This window comes from Macaca thibetana, chromosome 19 (genome assembly GCF_024542745.1).
Source record: "Macaca thibetana thibetana isolate TM-01 chromosome 19, ASM2454274v1, whole genome shotgun sequence".
Taxonomy (NCBI): Eukaryota; Metazoa; Chordata; class Mammalia; order Primates; family Cercopithecidae; genus Macaca; species Macaca thibetana.
The window spans coordinates 44,558,990-44,573,037 of NC_065596.1; the positions used below are offsets into that span (position 1 = coordinate 44,558,990).

At 50.4% G+C, this 14,048-nt stretch overlaps 2 protein-coding genes across 22 annotated transcripts in view; one reads left to right on the top strand and one right to left on the bottom strand.

The window, feature by feature from the left end:
* The window catches only part of C19H19orf47 (chromosome 19 C19orf47 homolog), a 28,712-nt gene extending 20,164 nt beyond the window's left edge, over positions 1 to 8,548 (bottom strand). For 2 of the 6 annotated variants that reach the window (XM_050769198.1, XM_050769197.1), the window contains exons 1-2: positions 8,450 to 8,545; positions 1,445 to 1,496 (exon numbers count right to left, since the gene is read on the bottom strand). In XM_050769198.1, coding sequence (XP_050625155.1) covers positions 1,445 to 1,496; positions 8,450 to 8,521 — 124 coding nt within the window. In that variant the 5' untranslated portion in view covers positions 8,522 to 8,545. The other 4 variants (XM_050769201.1, XM_050769196.1, XM_050769199.1 and 1 more) reach the window with 4 other exon arrangements.
* Positions 8,549 to 8,684: 136 nt separating this feature from the next.
* PLD3 (phospholipase D family member 3) overlaps positions 8,685 to 14,048 on the top strand; it is a 31,195-nt gene continuing 25,831 nt past the window's right edge. For 12 of the 16 annotated variants that reach the window (XM_050769090.1, XM_050769091.1, XM_050769088.1 and 9 more), the window contains exon 1: positions 8,691 to 8,778. The gene's annotated coding sequence lies outside the window, so the exon portion shown is untranslated. Of the gene's footprint in view, positions 8,779 to 14,048 lie in introns of all 16 variants that reach the window. The other 4 variants (XM_050769093.1, XM_050769085.1, XM_050769084.1 and 1 more) reach the window with 3 other exon arrangements.

Genomic DNA, 14,048 nt, shown 5'->3' on the forward strand with positions numbered 1-14,048 from the left:
GCTAGGCACGGTGTCTCCCGTCTGTAATCCCAGCACTTTGGGAGGCCGAGGCAGGTGGATCACAAGGTCAAGTGGTCGAGCCCATCCCAGCCAACATGATGAAACCCCGTCTCTACTAAAAATACAAAAATTAGTTGGGCGTGGTGGTGTGCGCCTGTAGTCCCAGCTACTCGGGAGGCTGAGGCAGGAGAATCACTTGAACCCGGGAGGCAGAGGTTGCATTGAGCCAAGATCGTGCCACTGCACTCCAGCCTGGTGACAGAGCAAGACTCTGTCTAAAAAAAAAGGAATACAGGCCAGGCGCGGTGGCTCACCTGTGTAATCCCAGCACTTTGGGAGGCTGAGGCAGGAGGATCTCTTGAGCACAGGAATTCAAGACCAGCCTGGGCAACATGGCGAAACCCCATCTCTACAAAAAATATAAAAATTAGCCGGGCATGATGGTGCGTCCCTCTAGTCCCAGCTACTCAGGAAGCTGAGATGGGAGGATCACCTGAGCCTGGGAGGCGGAGGGTGCAGTGAGCCGAGATTACACCACTGCACTCCAGCATGGGCAACAAAGTGTGAGCCTGTCTCAAAAAAAAAAAGGATATACTCAGACTTTGCTTCTTAATCACTCTTAAAACTATACAAATATATTTTATGGGCTAGGCATGATGGCTCATGCCTGTAATCCCAGCACTTAGGGAGGCCGGAGAGGGCAGATCACCTGAGGTCAGGAGTTCGAGGCCAGCCTGGCCAACATGGTGAAACCCTGTCTCTACTAAAAATACAAAAATTAGCTGGGCGTGGTGGCACACGCCTGTAATCCCAGCTATTTGGGAGGCTGTAATCCCAGCTATTTGGATTCTCAAGGAGAATCGCTTGAACCTGGGAGGTAGAGGTTGCAGTGAGCCGAGATCGTGCCACTGTACTCCAGCCTGGGCAACAAGAGTGAAATTCCATCTCAAAAAATTATATATATAAAATATATTTTTCTACATTATAATAAATGTCAACATTTTTCAAAGCCACCAACTAATATCTGTGCCTTAGCAATCCCCAAATACAGAGCTTAAGGCTTGTGATAATAACAACACCTAAGGTTTGTTTAGAACTACACCCAAGCTTTTACGTACTATAATCTCCTTAATCCCAGGATGTGGGAATATCATTTCCATTTCACAGGTGAGAAAACCAAGGCTCTGTGAGGCCACGTGGGAGACCTGCTGGACTTCATAACCCACGTTCTTCACAGCTAAACTATACAGTCAGGAGAGAGATCCGGCAAGGAGGCGGGCAGGCCTCAAGCAGTTCCAGCCCCACCCTGCCACAGTCCTCAGAGTACAGCTGTTCCTGCCAATGACCCAGCCCTCCCTCCCCCACCCCCTCGTCCCCCACCAAGGCCATACCTCAAAAAGGGCAGTGGGGAGAGGGGGCCCTGGAGAGAAGGCCACAGACTCACCCATAGTCACGGAGACCATCGTCTCCCTGGCCCTGACACTGCTCCCTGGAGCCTGAAAGAGAAGAGAGGAGAGGGCCCATGAGTTGCTGCCGGCTGTGAGTGTTTGTCCCTCTCCTGTGCCTGTCTGCCTGCATGCCAGAGGAACGTTCCTGGGCTACAGGCTCACCGCCCAGGAATAGCCTGGAGCAGCTGGCAGGAAGTCAGCCTGGGACAGAGCTGCCACCACCATCATCGCTTGTGCCTGAGACAAGGCCCAGGGACAGCAAATGTCCACAGTTCCATTCCCACACACCCCAAAAGGTTGGCTGGAAAAGGAGTGCAACAGAAATAAGACACTTCTGGCCAAAACTTTAACGATAAATACCAACCAAGCGTGCTGGCTCATGCCTGTAATCCCAGCACTTTGGGAGGCCAAGATGGGAAGATCAATTGAGGCCAGGAGTTCAAGACCAGCCTGGACAACATGGCAAGACCCTGTCTCAAAAAAAAAAAAAAACAGGCTGGTCCAAAGGTAATGAATTATCTCAATTGACTGTTCATAGTCCCTTACAGAGGGAACTCCTTATTCTACTCTTTCTCCCTTTCTCACTACTGCACTTGACTAGTCTTCAAACAAACAAACCCAAAGCCCTATTCACTGAGAACCTACTATGTGTAAGGCACTCTTAGGGATACCAAGGTGAACAAGCCATGGAACTTAGCAGCTAGCTGGGTACAGGCAACAGGGGAGACAGAGAGTAAACAAGCCAAACAGTTAGTAGAGTACATTAGGAAGCCTTTAGTGCCATGGAGAAGACATGGAGGACCTGGGAAGGGAGTGGTTGTAATTTTCAACAGAGTGACCAGGGAAGACCTAAAGCAACATTTAGAGAGCTAAAGGGAGGGAAGCAATGAGCCATGTGGTTTTACAGAGAAAAAGTGTTCCAGAAGAAGGTACAGCAAGTCCAGCGCCCTGAGCCAGTGGCTCACCTGGCATGCTGGAGGGAAAGCAAGGAGCCAGCGTGGCTGCAGTGGAGCGAGCAGGGAGGACCTTGGGAGGAGACAGGTCACAGAAGTGGTGACCTGATCATGAGGCGTCCCGGAGAAGACATGGAAAACCAATTTTCCCTTACATTAGCGGATGGTCGAAAGGTGGTGTTAAAGACATTTTAGCACCAGTGGAGACTATCTCCAATAAAAGCAGTGCTGAATGGGAACTAAAGGAAGTAACTTTTTCATGTGCTGATTCAACGCTATCCGACTCCAAGATCACGGGGCCTACACTGCCCTGGCCAAAACTTCCTACTTAGCTCTCTGCCTCTTCCCTGACCCGGGTCCTCTGCCCTCTCCCCTCACTCTGCTCCCTTCTATCTACCGCAGCCCCCAGTACTGATCCTCCCTCACCCCTCCATGAGGTGCAGAAGCCCTCTGTCCCAGAACCCTCCTGTTTACAACCCCATAAAATCTGTCCCATCCCCTAACAGATTTTGATGGTATAATGGAGTGGTCAAGAGTAAGAACTCTGCAACCAGACTGTAGGGTTCAAATCCAGCTCTACCACTTATGAGCTGGGTGATCTCGGCAAGTGACTTCACCAGTCGGGCCATGGTGTCCCCATTTGTGAATTGGGAGGGTGCAAACATGACTTACCTTAGAGGACTGCTGTAAGAGCTAGATGAGTTTCTATGAATAAAAGCACTTGAGACAGTGCTTGGTGCCTACTAAGCACCCTGGAGGTGTTGTGCCTGATCTCATCCTCCAGGCCTCCTTCCCCACACAGGTGCTTTGCCGGCCTCCCGTTTTTAGAGGATGTCACCTGTGCCTGGAATACCTGTCTCCTCCTGGCAACCTCTCCTTCCTTCTGCTCCACTGCCATCTACTTCGTGACCTTTCCCTAAGTCCCTACATATGAGACTCTCTTCTCTATCCTCAGCATTGTTAATCTTGCCCTTCCCTGGCTTCTGCTCATTTTTTTTTTTTTTTTTTTTTGAGACAAAGTCTCACTCTGTCGCCCAGGCTGGAGTGCAGTGGCGTGATCTCAGCTCACTGCAAGCTCTGCCTCCCGGGTTTTTACGCCATTCTCCTGCCTCAGCCTCCCGAGTAGCCGGGACTACAGGCGCCCGCCACCTCGCCCGGCTAGTTTTTTGTATTTTTTAGTAGAGACGGGGTTTCACCTTGTTAGCCAGGATGGTCTCGAACTCCTGACCTCGTGATCCGCCCGTCTCGGCCTCCCAAAGTGCTGGGATTACAGGCTTGAGCCACCGCGCCCGGCCTTTTTTTTTTTTTTTTTTTGAGACAAAGTCTCACTCTGTCGCCCAGGCTGGAGTGCAGTGGCGTGATCTCGGCTCACTGCAACCTTCGCCTCCTGGGTTCAAGCGGTTCTCCAGCCTCAGCCTCCCAAGTAGCTGGGACCACAGGCACCCGCCACCACACCCAGCTAATTTTTGTATTTTTAGTAGAGACAGGGTTTCACCATGTTGGTCAGGCTGGTCTCGAACTCCTGACGTCAAGTGATCTGCCCACATCAGTTTCCCAAAGTGCTGGGATTACAGGCACTTGGTCTTCTGCTCAATCTCTTACTGATGAGTATGACCACAGACATCACTCTGTCCTGTACTCAACACTCTTAGATCCAATTTCCCTTCTGAATTTTACCACTGGCCAAAGACAACACAGGCCAGGCACAGTGGCTCATGCCTGCAATCCCAGCACTTTGGGAGATTGAGGTGGGTGGATCACCTGAGACCAGGAGTTTGAGACCAGCCTGGCCAACATGGTGAAAACCCATCTCTACTAAAATACAAAAATTAGCCAGGCGTGATGGTGGGTGCCTGTAATCCCAGCTACTCCGCAGGCTGAGGCAGGAGAATCGCCTGAACCCAGGAGGCAGAGGTTGCAGGGAGCCGAGATCGCGCCACTGCACTCTAGCCTGGGTGACAGAGAAAGACTCTGTCTCAAAAAAAAAAAAAAAAAAAAAGAAAAGAAAATACAACATGCATCTCTCAAAGAACAGAGCACGGAGAGGTCTCAGTAAGTCAGACAGAACATCTCACAAACCAAGCACTAACTATGCATCAGGACCAGGGCCAAGCATCATGCAGATGCATCCCAACAGCTCAGTGAGTGAGGACTATTATTAGCCCTGTTTTTACGGATGAAAAACCCCAACTCATTGAGGTGCAGTCATTTGTCAAATGGCACATCTAGCAACTAACCTTACTGGGATTCAAAAACAAGTTCTTCCTGATTCTGATGCCCATGGAGTAACTCCCATTGAGCGTTTACTATGCGCCAGGAACTGAGCATATACACATCTCAGTGACTCCTCACAACCACCCTCAGAAAAATGGAAAAATGAGTCCCAAGTTACAGATAAGAATGGCAGGTCCAAGATCACACAGCAAAAGGCTGGGCACAGTGGCTCAGGCCTGTCATTCCAGCACTTTAGGGGCAGGAGGATCCCTTGAGCCTAGGAGTTCAAGATCATACAGCAAGTAAAGGCAGCAGCAGGACTTGGACCCCAGGCAGTCCAATGGCTATGGTTCATGCTGATTGAGGGATTACTACAAGCCAGGTACTATGGTCTGTTTTTCAATGTCTCAGTTAATGCTAACTGGAATCCTTTAAGTACTGGTATTCTTCCCCAAGTGCTACAGACCCTACTGGATTCAATTTCCTCTCTCCACAATCCTAAAAGCCCATCTCCAGCACTGACTTTCTGAATAAGGAAAATTATAATAGTCATTTTAAAGACAGCAGCTCCCAAAACTCAAGGAATTACCACATAACAGGCTCCATGTGCTAAGCCCTTAGAAGACCTGTATCCAAATCCCAATTTTACCACATCCTAATCCTGACTCTGAACAAGTAGCTTAACCTTTCTGACCTCACTTCCTCAACTGCACAATAAGAATGCTAAGGCCGGGTATGGTGACTCACACCTGTAGTCCCAGCATTTTGGGAAGCCGAAGCAGGAGGATCTCTGGAGCCTAGGATTTTGAGGCCAGCCTGGGCGATACAGTGAGACCCTGTCACTGTTGAAAAAAGGAAAAAAAAAAAAAAAAAAAAAAAAAAGCTGGGCACGGCGGCTCATGCCTGTAATCCCAGCACTCTGGGAGGCCGAGGCAGGTGGATCACCTGAGGTCAGGGGTTCGAGACCAACCTGACCTCCTGGCCTGGCCAATATGGTGAAGGCCCATCTCTACCAAAAATAAGCCGGGCATGGTAGCGCATGCCTGTAATCCCAGCTACTCGGGAGGCTAAGGTGGGAGAATCGCTTCAACCCAGGCGGGGCAGAGGTTGCAGTAAGCCAAGATTATGCCACTTCACTCCAGCATGGGCAACAGAGCGAGACTCTGCCTCAAAAAAAGAAAAAGAAAAGAAAAGAAAGGTGGCTGGGCACAGTGGCTCATGCGTGTAATCCCAACGCTTTGGGAGGCCAAGGCGGGTGGATTACAAGGTCAGGAGTTTGAGACTAGCCTGGCCAACATGGTGAAACTCCGCCTCTACTAAAAATACAAAAAATTAACCAGGTGTGGTGGCTAATCCCAGCAATATGGTGAAACCCTGTCTCTACTAAAAATACAAAAATTAGCTGGGTGTGGTGGCAGGTGCCTGTGGTCCCAGCCACTTGGGAGGCTGAGGCAGGAGAACTGCTTGAACCCAGGAGGCGAAGGTTGCAGTGAGCCGAGATCACGCCACTGCACTCCAGAGGTTGCAGTGAGCCGAAACTGCACCACTATACTCCAGCCTGGGCAACAGTGAGACTCCATCTCAAAAAAAAAAAAAAAAGTGAGAGTACCCATTCCTGGCCAGCACGGTGGCTCATGCTTGTAATTCCAGCACCTTGGGAGGCCAAGGCAGGTGGATCACAAGGTCAGGAGTTCGAGACCAGCCTGGCCAACATAGTGAAACCCCATCTCTACAAAAATTAGCCAGGCATGGTGGTGGACACCTGTAATCCTAGCTACTCAGGAGGCTGAGGCAGGAGAATTGCTTGAGCCCGGGAGGCAGAGGTTGCAGTAATCCCAGATCGCACCACTGCACTCCAGCCTGAGCTACAGAGTGAGACCTTGTCTCAAAACAAAAATAAATAAAATAAATAATAAAAAATAAAAATAAAAAAACACCATCTCGAAATAAAAAAAAGGTTTTTTTTTTTGAGATGGAGTCCCACTCTGTCACCCAGGCTGGAGTGCAGCAGTGTGATCTCGGCTCACTGCAACCCCTGCCTCCCAGGTTCATGCAATTCTCCTGCCTTGGCCTCCCAAGTAGCTGGGATTACCACCACCATGCCCGGCTAATTTTTTGTATTTTTAGTAGAGACAGGGTTTCACCGTATTAGCCAGGATGGTCTCGATCTCCTGACGTCGTGATCCGCCCGTCTTGGCCTCCCAAAGTGCTGGGATTACAGGTGTGAGCCACCGCACCCAGCCAAGGACCCATTCTTAACGGTGTTACAGGGATTAAACAAGTTAATAAACAGAATCCTTAGAACGAAGATGCACAGCAGGTGGTAAGTGCGATGTTAAGTGTGCATCAAAATAAAACAAATCTTCAGTGATCTAGGGAAACAGTGGGATGGACAGTCACTGACTTAATGCTAGTTGTATACAAAGGGTGAGCTGGGAACAAGCATAAGGACAACTTGATGGGGGTCGATGGGATCTGACAACAGGGAATCACACAGTACAAGTTCTGAACAGTATTCCTATTCAAAGGGAATAAGTAGTATTCCTTTTTCAATTATCTTTCCATTTCAGTGTACAATGTAACAGGCTGTTCAGTTTCCATTGTATTTTACCTGAACTTTTCCTTCCTCTCATGGCCAGCAATGCTAGTTTTTCATTGAAGACAGCAATGCGCCAGGCACGGTGGCTCCCAGCGCTTTGTGAGGCCGAGGCGGGCGGATCACCTGAAGTCAGAAGTTCGAGACCAGCCTGACCAACATGGAGAAACCCCATCTCTACTAAAATACAAAAAAATTAGCAGGGCGTGGTGGCGCATGCCTGTAATCCCAGCTACTCGGGAGGCTGAGGCAGGAGAATCACTTGAACCCGGGAGGCAGAGGTTGCGGTGAGCGAGATCGCACTCTAGCCTGGGCAACGAGAGAAACTCGGTCTCAAAAAAGAAGAAGAAGAAGAAGACAGCAATGCAAATTTGCCTTCTCAAATTAATTTACTGGGGGAAAAAATGCACTAGTCATGATCAAGAAAAAGAAAAAAACTAATACTTCAGGACTCAGCAAAATTGGTCAAATAGTAAGCGGCAGGATGTCGATTTTCTCAGCTCCAGTCCTAAGTTTTTCCTATTGCTGTCTCTGAGCTTTCTCCCCCTACTTCCATGGAATTCCCAGCTACACCAATGACTCTCAGAATCATTATCATTATAGTCCCAATCCACGAGCTCTCACTGTGCCAGCCCCTCTGCTTAAAATCTCTACACACACACACTTCGTCAGAATCCTCAAGACGACCCTATGATACTGGGACTATCTGCTCTCACTGTACAGATGAGAAAAAAAGGGGTTCAAGGAAGCGAAGACACAGGCCCCACTGCCTCACAGTGGAGCAGGACTTGAACCAAAATCCGACGGCTTCCAAACCCAACAATTTTTCATACTAAGCGCAAACATCAATACTAACAATAATAGTATAGTAACGAAGTGAGCGTTATGCGGAGGAGCTGAGCTAAGGGATCCAACGTACACGACCTGACTTCTCACTCCCATTTATAAAGCCGATGATACAGTCAGATTCTAACCCCCATTCCACAGGGGAGGAAACTGAGGCTCAGAGAAACAAATCGTACGTCCGAAGCCGTACAGCGGAGCCCGAACTGAGTCCAGAGCCCTGGACGCCACCCGTCCCTACCGCAACCGGCCCAGTCCCACCACCCCCGGCCCGCGCCTCACCTGGCCCACCGGGCCCGCGCCCACTCGCGCCGCCCGCCCTCCCTCCCGGCGGCGCCAACTGTCAGACACTCCACCCCCGGCCCGGGCTGCCCGCCCCGGAAGCACCCCCTCACCGCAGGAAGCTGAACTGACCAGCCCGCGGCCGCTCTAGCCCACCAGGCCGCCACCAGCGAGAGTGCGGCCATAACCGTCACGTGACCGCCCACCGTCACCAGCAGGAGTGCGGGCGTGTACGTCACGTGACCGCCCACCTTCGCCGGGCGCTCCCCTCCGCCCGACGCCAGCGAGCGGCGCGGCCAATGAGAAAGGTGCATGCCTGGCCCCCGCAGGCCCGCAGTCTAGCAGTAGTGCGCCTGCGCGCGGCTAGGGGGCGGTCAGGCGGGGATACATCCTGGAAGGTTCGTGTGGGGCTGTGTCCCGGAGTGGGAGACGTGGAGTGCAGGTACTGTGCGATCTAGGGGCTCGGCGCCTCGGCTACCCTCCTCGTGTTGTCCTCCCCGCTATAATGCATCGCCTCCCTTATGTCGTCCTCGGTCCCTTTATGTCACCATTCCTCTCCTTCTGTCTCGTCCCACTTAAATCGTCACAACTCCCCTTCTGTCGCCATCACCCTCTTTAAAGTCGCCATCAACGCCCTTAACTCGCTTTCCTTCCCCTTAAGCCCTCTTTGCCACCATAGGTCGTAATCGCTCCCTTTAAATGCGTCATCGCCCTGTGTTACCTGCATCCCGCTTTTGTTGCCATTTCTCCTTTATAAAATCCTCATTTCTCTTAAACCCTCATCATACCCCCAAGTCACCTTCGCATGGCTACTGTCCCCATCGCTCTTCTTAAATCGCGCTAATGCAGCCCTTATGTCATCATTACCCCTTATGTCTTTGTCCCTCCCTTGGCATCACTGTTCCTCTGACAGTCACCATCCATTCCTCATGTTTCCAGCTTTCCCCATAAGGAGCCACCCAGCCTTACAGTTATTTGTCTTCCCTCCGTGTCTTCGTCATTTCCCTGTATCACAGCTCACATAACATACAGGGTACTGCAGCCCATTACCTGGGGAGTGTCAGAATCCCAGCCCCACCACTACACCTCTGGATACCTTGACTACCTTATGGCACCTTTCCAATCCCAGCTTCATCTGCAAAATGCACGTGGGGACATCCACATCAGGGCTGAGTGTGACAATTCTGCGAGTTTATTCTTGTGGCAGGCTGAGCTTGACATGGTGTTTTTAGCTAATATTGTTATTAACCATGTCACCCTCTGCCCGGTACAGTGGCTCACGCCTGTAATCCCAGCACTTTGGGAGGCCAAGGTGGGCGGATCACCTGATGTCGGGAGTTGGAGACCAGCCTGATCAAAATGGAGAAACCCTGTCTCTACTAAAAATACGAAATTGGCCGGGCGTGGTGGTGCATGCCTATAATCCCAGCTACTCCAGAGGCTGAGACAGGAGAATGGCTTGAACCTGGGAGGTGGAGGTTGCGGTGAGCCGAGATCGCACCATTGCACTCCATCCTGGGCGACAAGAGCGAGACTCAGTCTCAATAAAAATAATAAACCATGTCACCCTCACCCTCATCCAGTCACCTTCATCATATCCTCATGGTCACTCTCCCCCTCTCCCCAGCTGCCTCGTCATTCCCAGGGTGTCGTCATGTGTATCAGGACAGACACACTGCCACAGCAGCCACACCACCTCACAGTCTCCATGTTGCCCTTACCTCTGCCACATCACCACACCTGTGGCAGTAGCCCATCGGCCATTGTGAACCTTGCTTCTGTAAATACTTAATCCCTATCTCATTACCTTATGGGATTGAGTGATTTCCTCCACTCCCCAAAATGAAAGCATTTAGCTAGTGCTGCAAGGGTTGAGGAGGACTTGGTGAGGGGGAAACTGTAGGTAGCTTAGGCCCAGAATTCCCTGGACTTTTAGAATTAGGACTATGGAGAGATGAAGCCTGTTTCTCCCACATTTAAGTCACACCTCATCAGTCCTAGGCCGGACGAGGTGGCTCTTGCCTGTAATGCCAGCATTTTGGGAGGCCAAGACAGACGGATCACTTGAGGCAAGGGGTTTGAGACCAGCCTGGCCAACAGGGTGAAACCCCATTTCAACTAAAAAAAAAAAAAAAAAAAAAAACTTAGACAGATGTGATGGCGCATGCCTGTACTCCCAGCTAGCTACTCGGGAAGCTGAGGCAGGAGAATCCCTTGAAGCCTGGAGGTGAAGGCTGCAGTGAGCTGAGATAGCCCTACTGCATTCCAGACTGGGCAACAGAGCGAGACTGTCTCCAAAAAAAGAAAAATGAAGCAAAAAACAAAACAATACAAAAACAGACCTGCCTGGGCAAATAGCAAGACCCCATCCCTACAAAAAAAAAAATTTTTTTTAATTAAATGGACACAGTGATGTGCACCTGTAGTCGCAGCTACTCAGGAGGCTGAGGTGGGAGGATCACTAAGCCCAGGAGTTTGAGGCTGCAGTGAGCTATGATTGTGCTACTGCACTCCAACTTGGGTGACAGAGTGAGACACAATCTCTAAAAAACATTAAAGTGGTTGGGTGCAGTGATTGGCTCACACTTGTAATCCCAAAACTTTGGAAGGTCAAGATGGGAGGATTGCTTGAGGTTGTGAGTTCAAGACCTGCCTGGGCAACACAGCAAAACCCCATCTCTACAAAAAAAAAAAAAAAAAAAGGAAAAGCCAGACGTGATAGCTCACACTTGTAATCCCAACACTTTGAGAGGCCAAGGCAGGCAGATCATTTGAGGCTAGGAGTTTGAGACCAGCCTGGCCAACGTGGTGAAATACCATCTCTACTAAAAATAAAAAATTAGCCGGGCATGGTGACACTCACCTATAGTCCCAGCTTCTCGGGAGGCTGAGGCAGGAGAATCACCTGAACCCAGGAGGTGGAGGTTGCAGGGAGCCGAGATCGCGCCACTGCACTCTGGCCAGGATAACTGAGCGAGACTCCGTCTCAAAAAAAAAAAAAAGTGGCAGGGCACAGTGGCTCACGCCTGTAATCCCAGCACTTTGGGAGGCCAAGGCAGGCGGATCACAAGGTCAAGAGATCGAGACCATCCTGGCTAACACGGTGAAGCCCCGTCTCTACTAAAAATACAAAAAATTAGCCGGGCATGGTGGCGGGCGCCTGTAGTCCCAGCTACTTGGGGAGGCTGAGGGAGGAGAATGGCGTGAACCCGGGAGGTGGAGCTGGCAGTGAGCCAAGATCGTGCCACTGCACTCTAACCTGAGCGACAGAGCAAGACTCTGTCTCAAAAAAAAAAAATTAGCCGGGCATGGTGACACATGCCTGTAATCCCAGCTACTTGGGAGACTGAGACAGGAGAATCACTTGAACCCGGGAGGCAGAGGTTGCAGTGAGCCTAGATCGCGCCATTGCACTCTAGCCTGGGCAACAAGAGCGAGACTCCGTCTCAAAACAAAAAAAAAACAAAAAAGAACTACATGATCTTGGGCAACTGGCTTAACCTCCCTGCGCCTCGGTTACTGCATCTGCAATATGGGAATGAAAACACAAATTAATCATTTTGCACATAATTCTTAAGCATGTGCTGTCTATGTGCTCAACACTGCTAGGCATTGGGGACACCTTAATGAACAGTACAGACAAAAATATCTTGGCTGGGCGCAGTGGCTCACACCTGTAATCCAAGCACTTTAGGAGGCCGAAGCAGGTGGATCACCTGAGGTCAGGAGTTTGAGACCAGCCTGGACAACATGGTGAAACCCCATCTCTATTAAAAATGCAAAAATTAGCCAGGCATGGTGGCGCACCCTTATAATCCGAGCAACTTGGGAGGCTGAGGTTAGAATTGCTTGAACCCGGCAGGCGGAGGCTGCAGTGAGTTGAGATCGCACCACTGCACTCTGGCCTGGGTGACAGAGTGAGACCCCGTCTCCAAAAAAAAAAAAAAAATCTGGCCTTATAGAGTGTCCTAAACTCTAGTAAGGGTAAGAGGCAATAGGTAAATAGGAAAGTAGATTATTGGATGTATTAGAAAGGGCATGGGGAATGTGGGGTCAAGGTTGTAATTTTAAATAGGGTGGTCAAGGAAAGCTTTCTGAGAAGGTGACATTTGAACCAAAGACTTGAAGGAGAAGAGAGAGTGGGGCCGGGCGCGGTGGCTCACACCTATGATCACAGCACTTTGGGAGGCTGAGGAAGGTGAATCACTGGAGCTCAGGAGTTTGCAGCCAGCCTGGGCAACATAGCGAAACCCCATCTCTACAAAAATTAAACAGGTATGGTGGTGTGCACTTGTAGTCCCAGCTATGTGGGAGGCTGAGAGGTGGGGGGATCACTTGAGCTTGGGAGTTTGAGGCTTCAGTGAGCCATGATTTTGCCACTACACTCCAGCCTGGGCAACAGAGGGAGACCCTGTCTCAAAAATAAAAAAACAACAAAAGAAAATGGCTGGGCATGGTGGCTCATGCCTATAATGCCAGCACTTTGGGAGGCCAAGGCCGGTGGATCACCTGAGGTCAGGAGTTCGAGACCAGCCTGACTAATATGGTGAAACCCCGTCTCTACTAAAAATACAAAAAAATTAGCCAGGCATAGTGGCAGACACCTATAATCCCAGCTATTCGGGAGGCTGAGGCAGGAGAATCGCTTGAACCTGGGAAGCGGAGGTTGCAGTGAACTGAGATTGCACCATTGCACTCCAGCCTGGGCGACAGAGTCAGATTCTATCTCAAAAAAAAAGAGAGAAAGAAAGAATGGCGGCCCTCGGGGGGAAGAGCATGCTAGGCAAAGAGAACAGCAAAAGCAAAGTCATTGAGGTAGGAGCAAGCTTGGAATATTTAAGGAATAGCAAGGAGGTCAGTGAGAGAGGAGAGGGGCAAGAGATGATGTTGGAGGGGCGATGGGGCACATTGTGGAAGGCCTTGTGAGCCATGCAGAAGACTGACTTTTACTCCGAGTGAGGTGGGAGCCACAGGAGGATGTGGAGCCGAGGAGGGATGCGGTCCAGTGTGACATGAAGCCATCACCCTGAGCTGTGGCAGCTCCAGAACTTCTACCCAGGATCAACTAGTGAGAGGCAGCCTTGTTGGAAAGAGAGCCAGAATCTTCAGTCCGCACTCACATATCCTTTATGTTGGGAGAAAGTTTCAAATATCCCTGTCAAAGATCGAGGCATGGTGGCTCATGCCTGTAATCCCAGCACTTTGGGAGGCTGAGGCGGGCGGATCACTTGAGGTCAGGAGTTCGAGACCAGCCTGACCAACGTGGTGAAACCCCATCTCTACCAAAAGTATAAAAAATTAGGTGGGCGTTGTGGTGGGTGCCTGTAATCCCAGCTATTCAGGAGGCCGAGGCAGGAAAAGCCCTCGAACCTGGGAGGTGGAGATTGCAGTGAGCTGAGATCGCGCCACTACACTCCAGCCTGGGCGACAGAGCAAGACTCCATCTCAAATAAATAAATAAATAAATATTAATAAAAAATGAAGGGCAGGCTGGGGAAATGCTAATGGAGTTTTTGAGAGGCCAGCGCCACCACGGGGTTCAGCTCTGTCCTGGAGGGTGGGGGGGCAGGCAGCAGGGGATCTACAGATGACGAACAACAGGAGAGGCAGCTGTCATCGGGCATCTGTCCCTGGAAGCTTGAGGCAGCTTGGGTTCAAATCCTTGCTCCATTTCCTCTCTCTCTCTCTTTTTTTTTTTTTAACCAAAGTCCA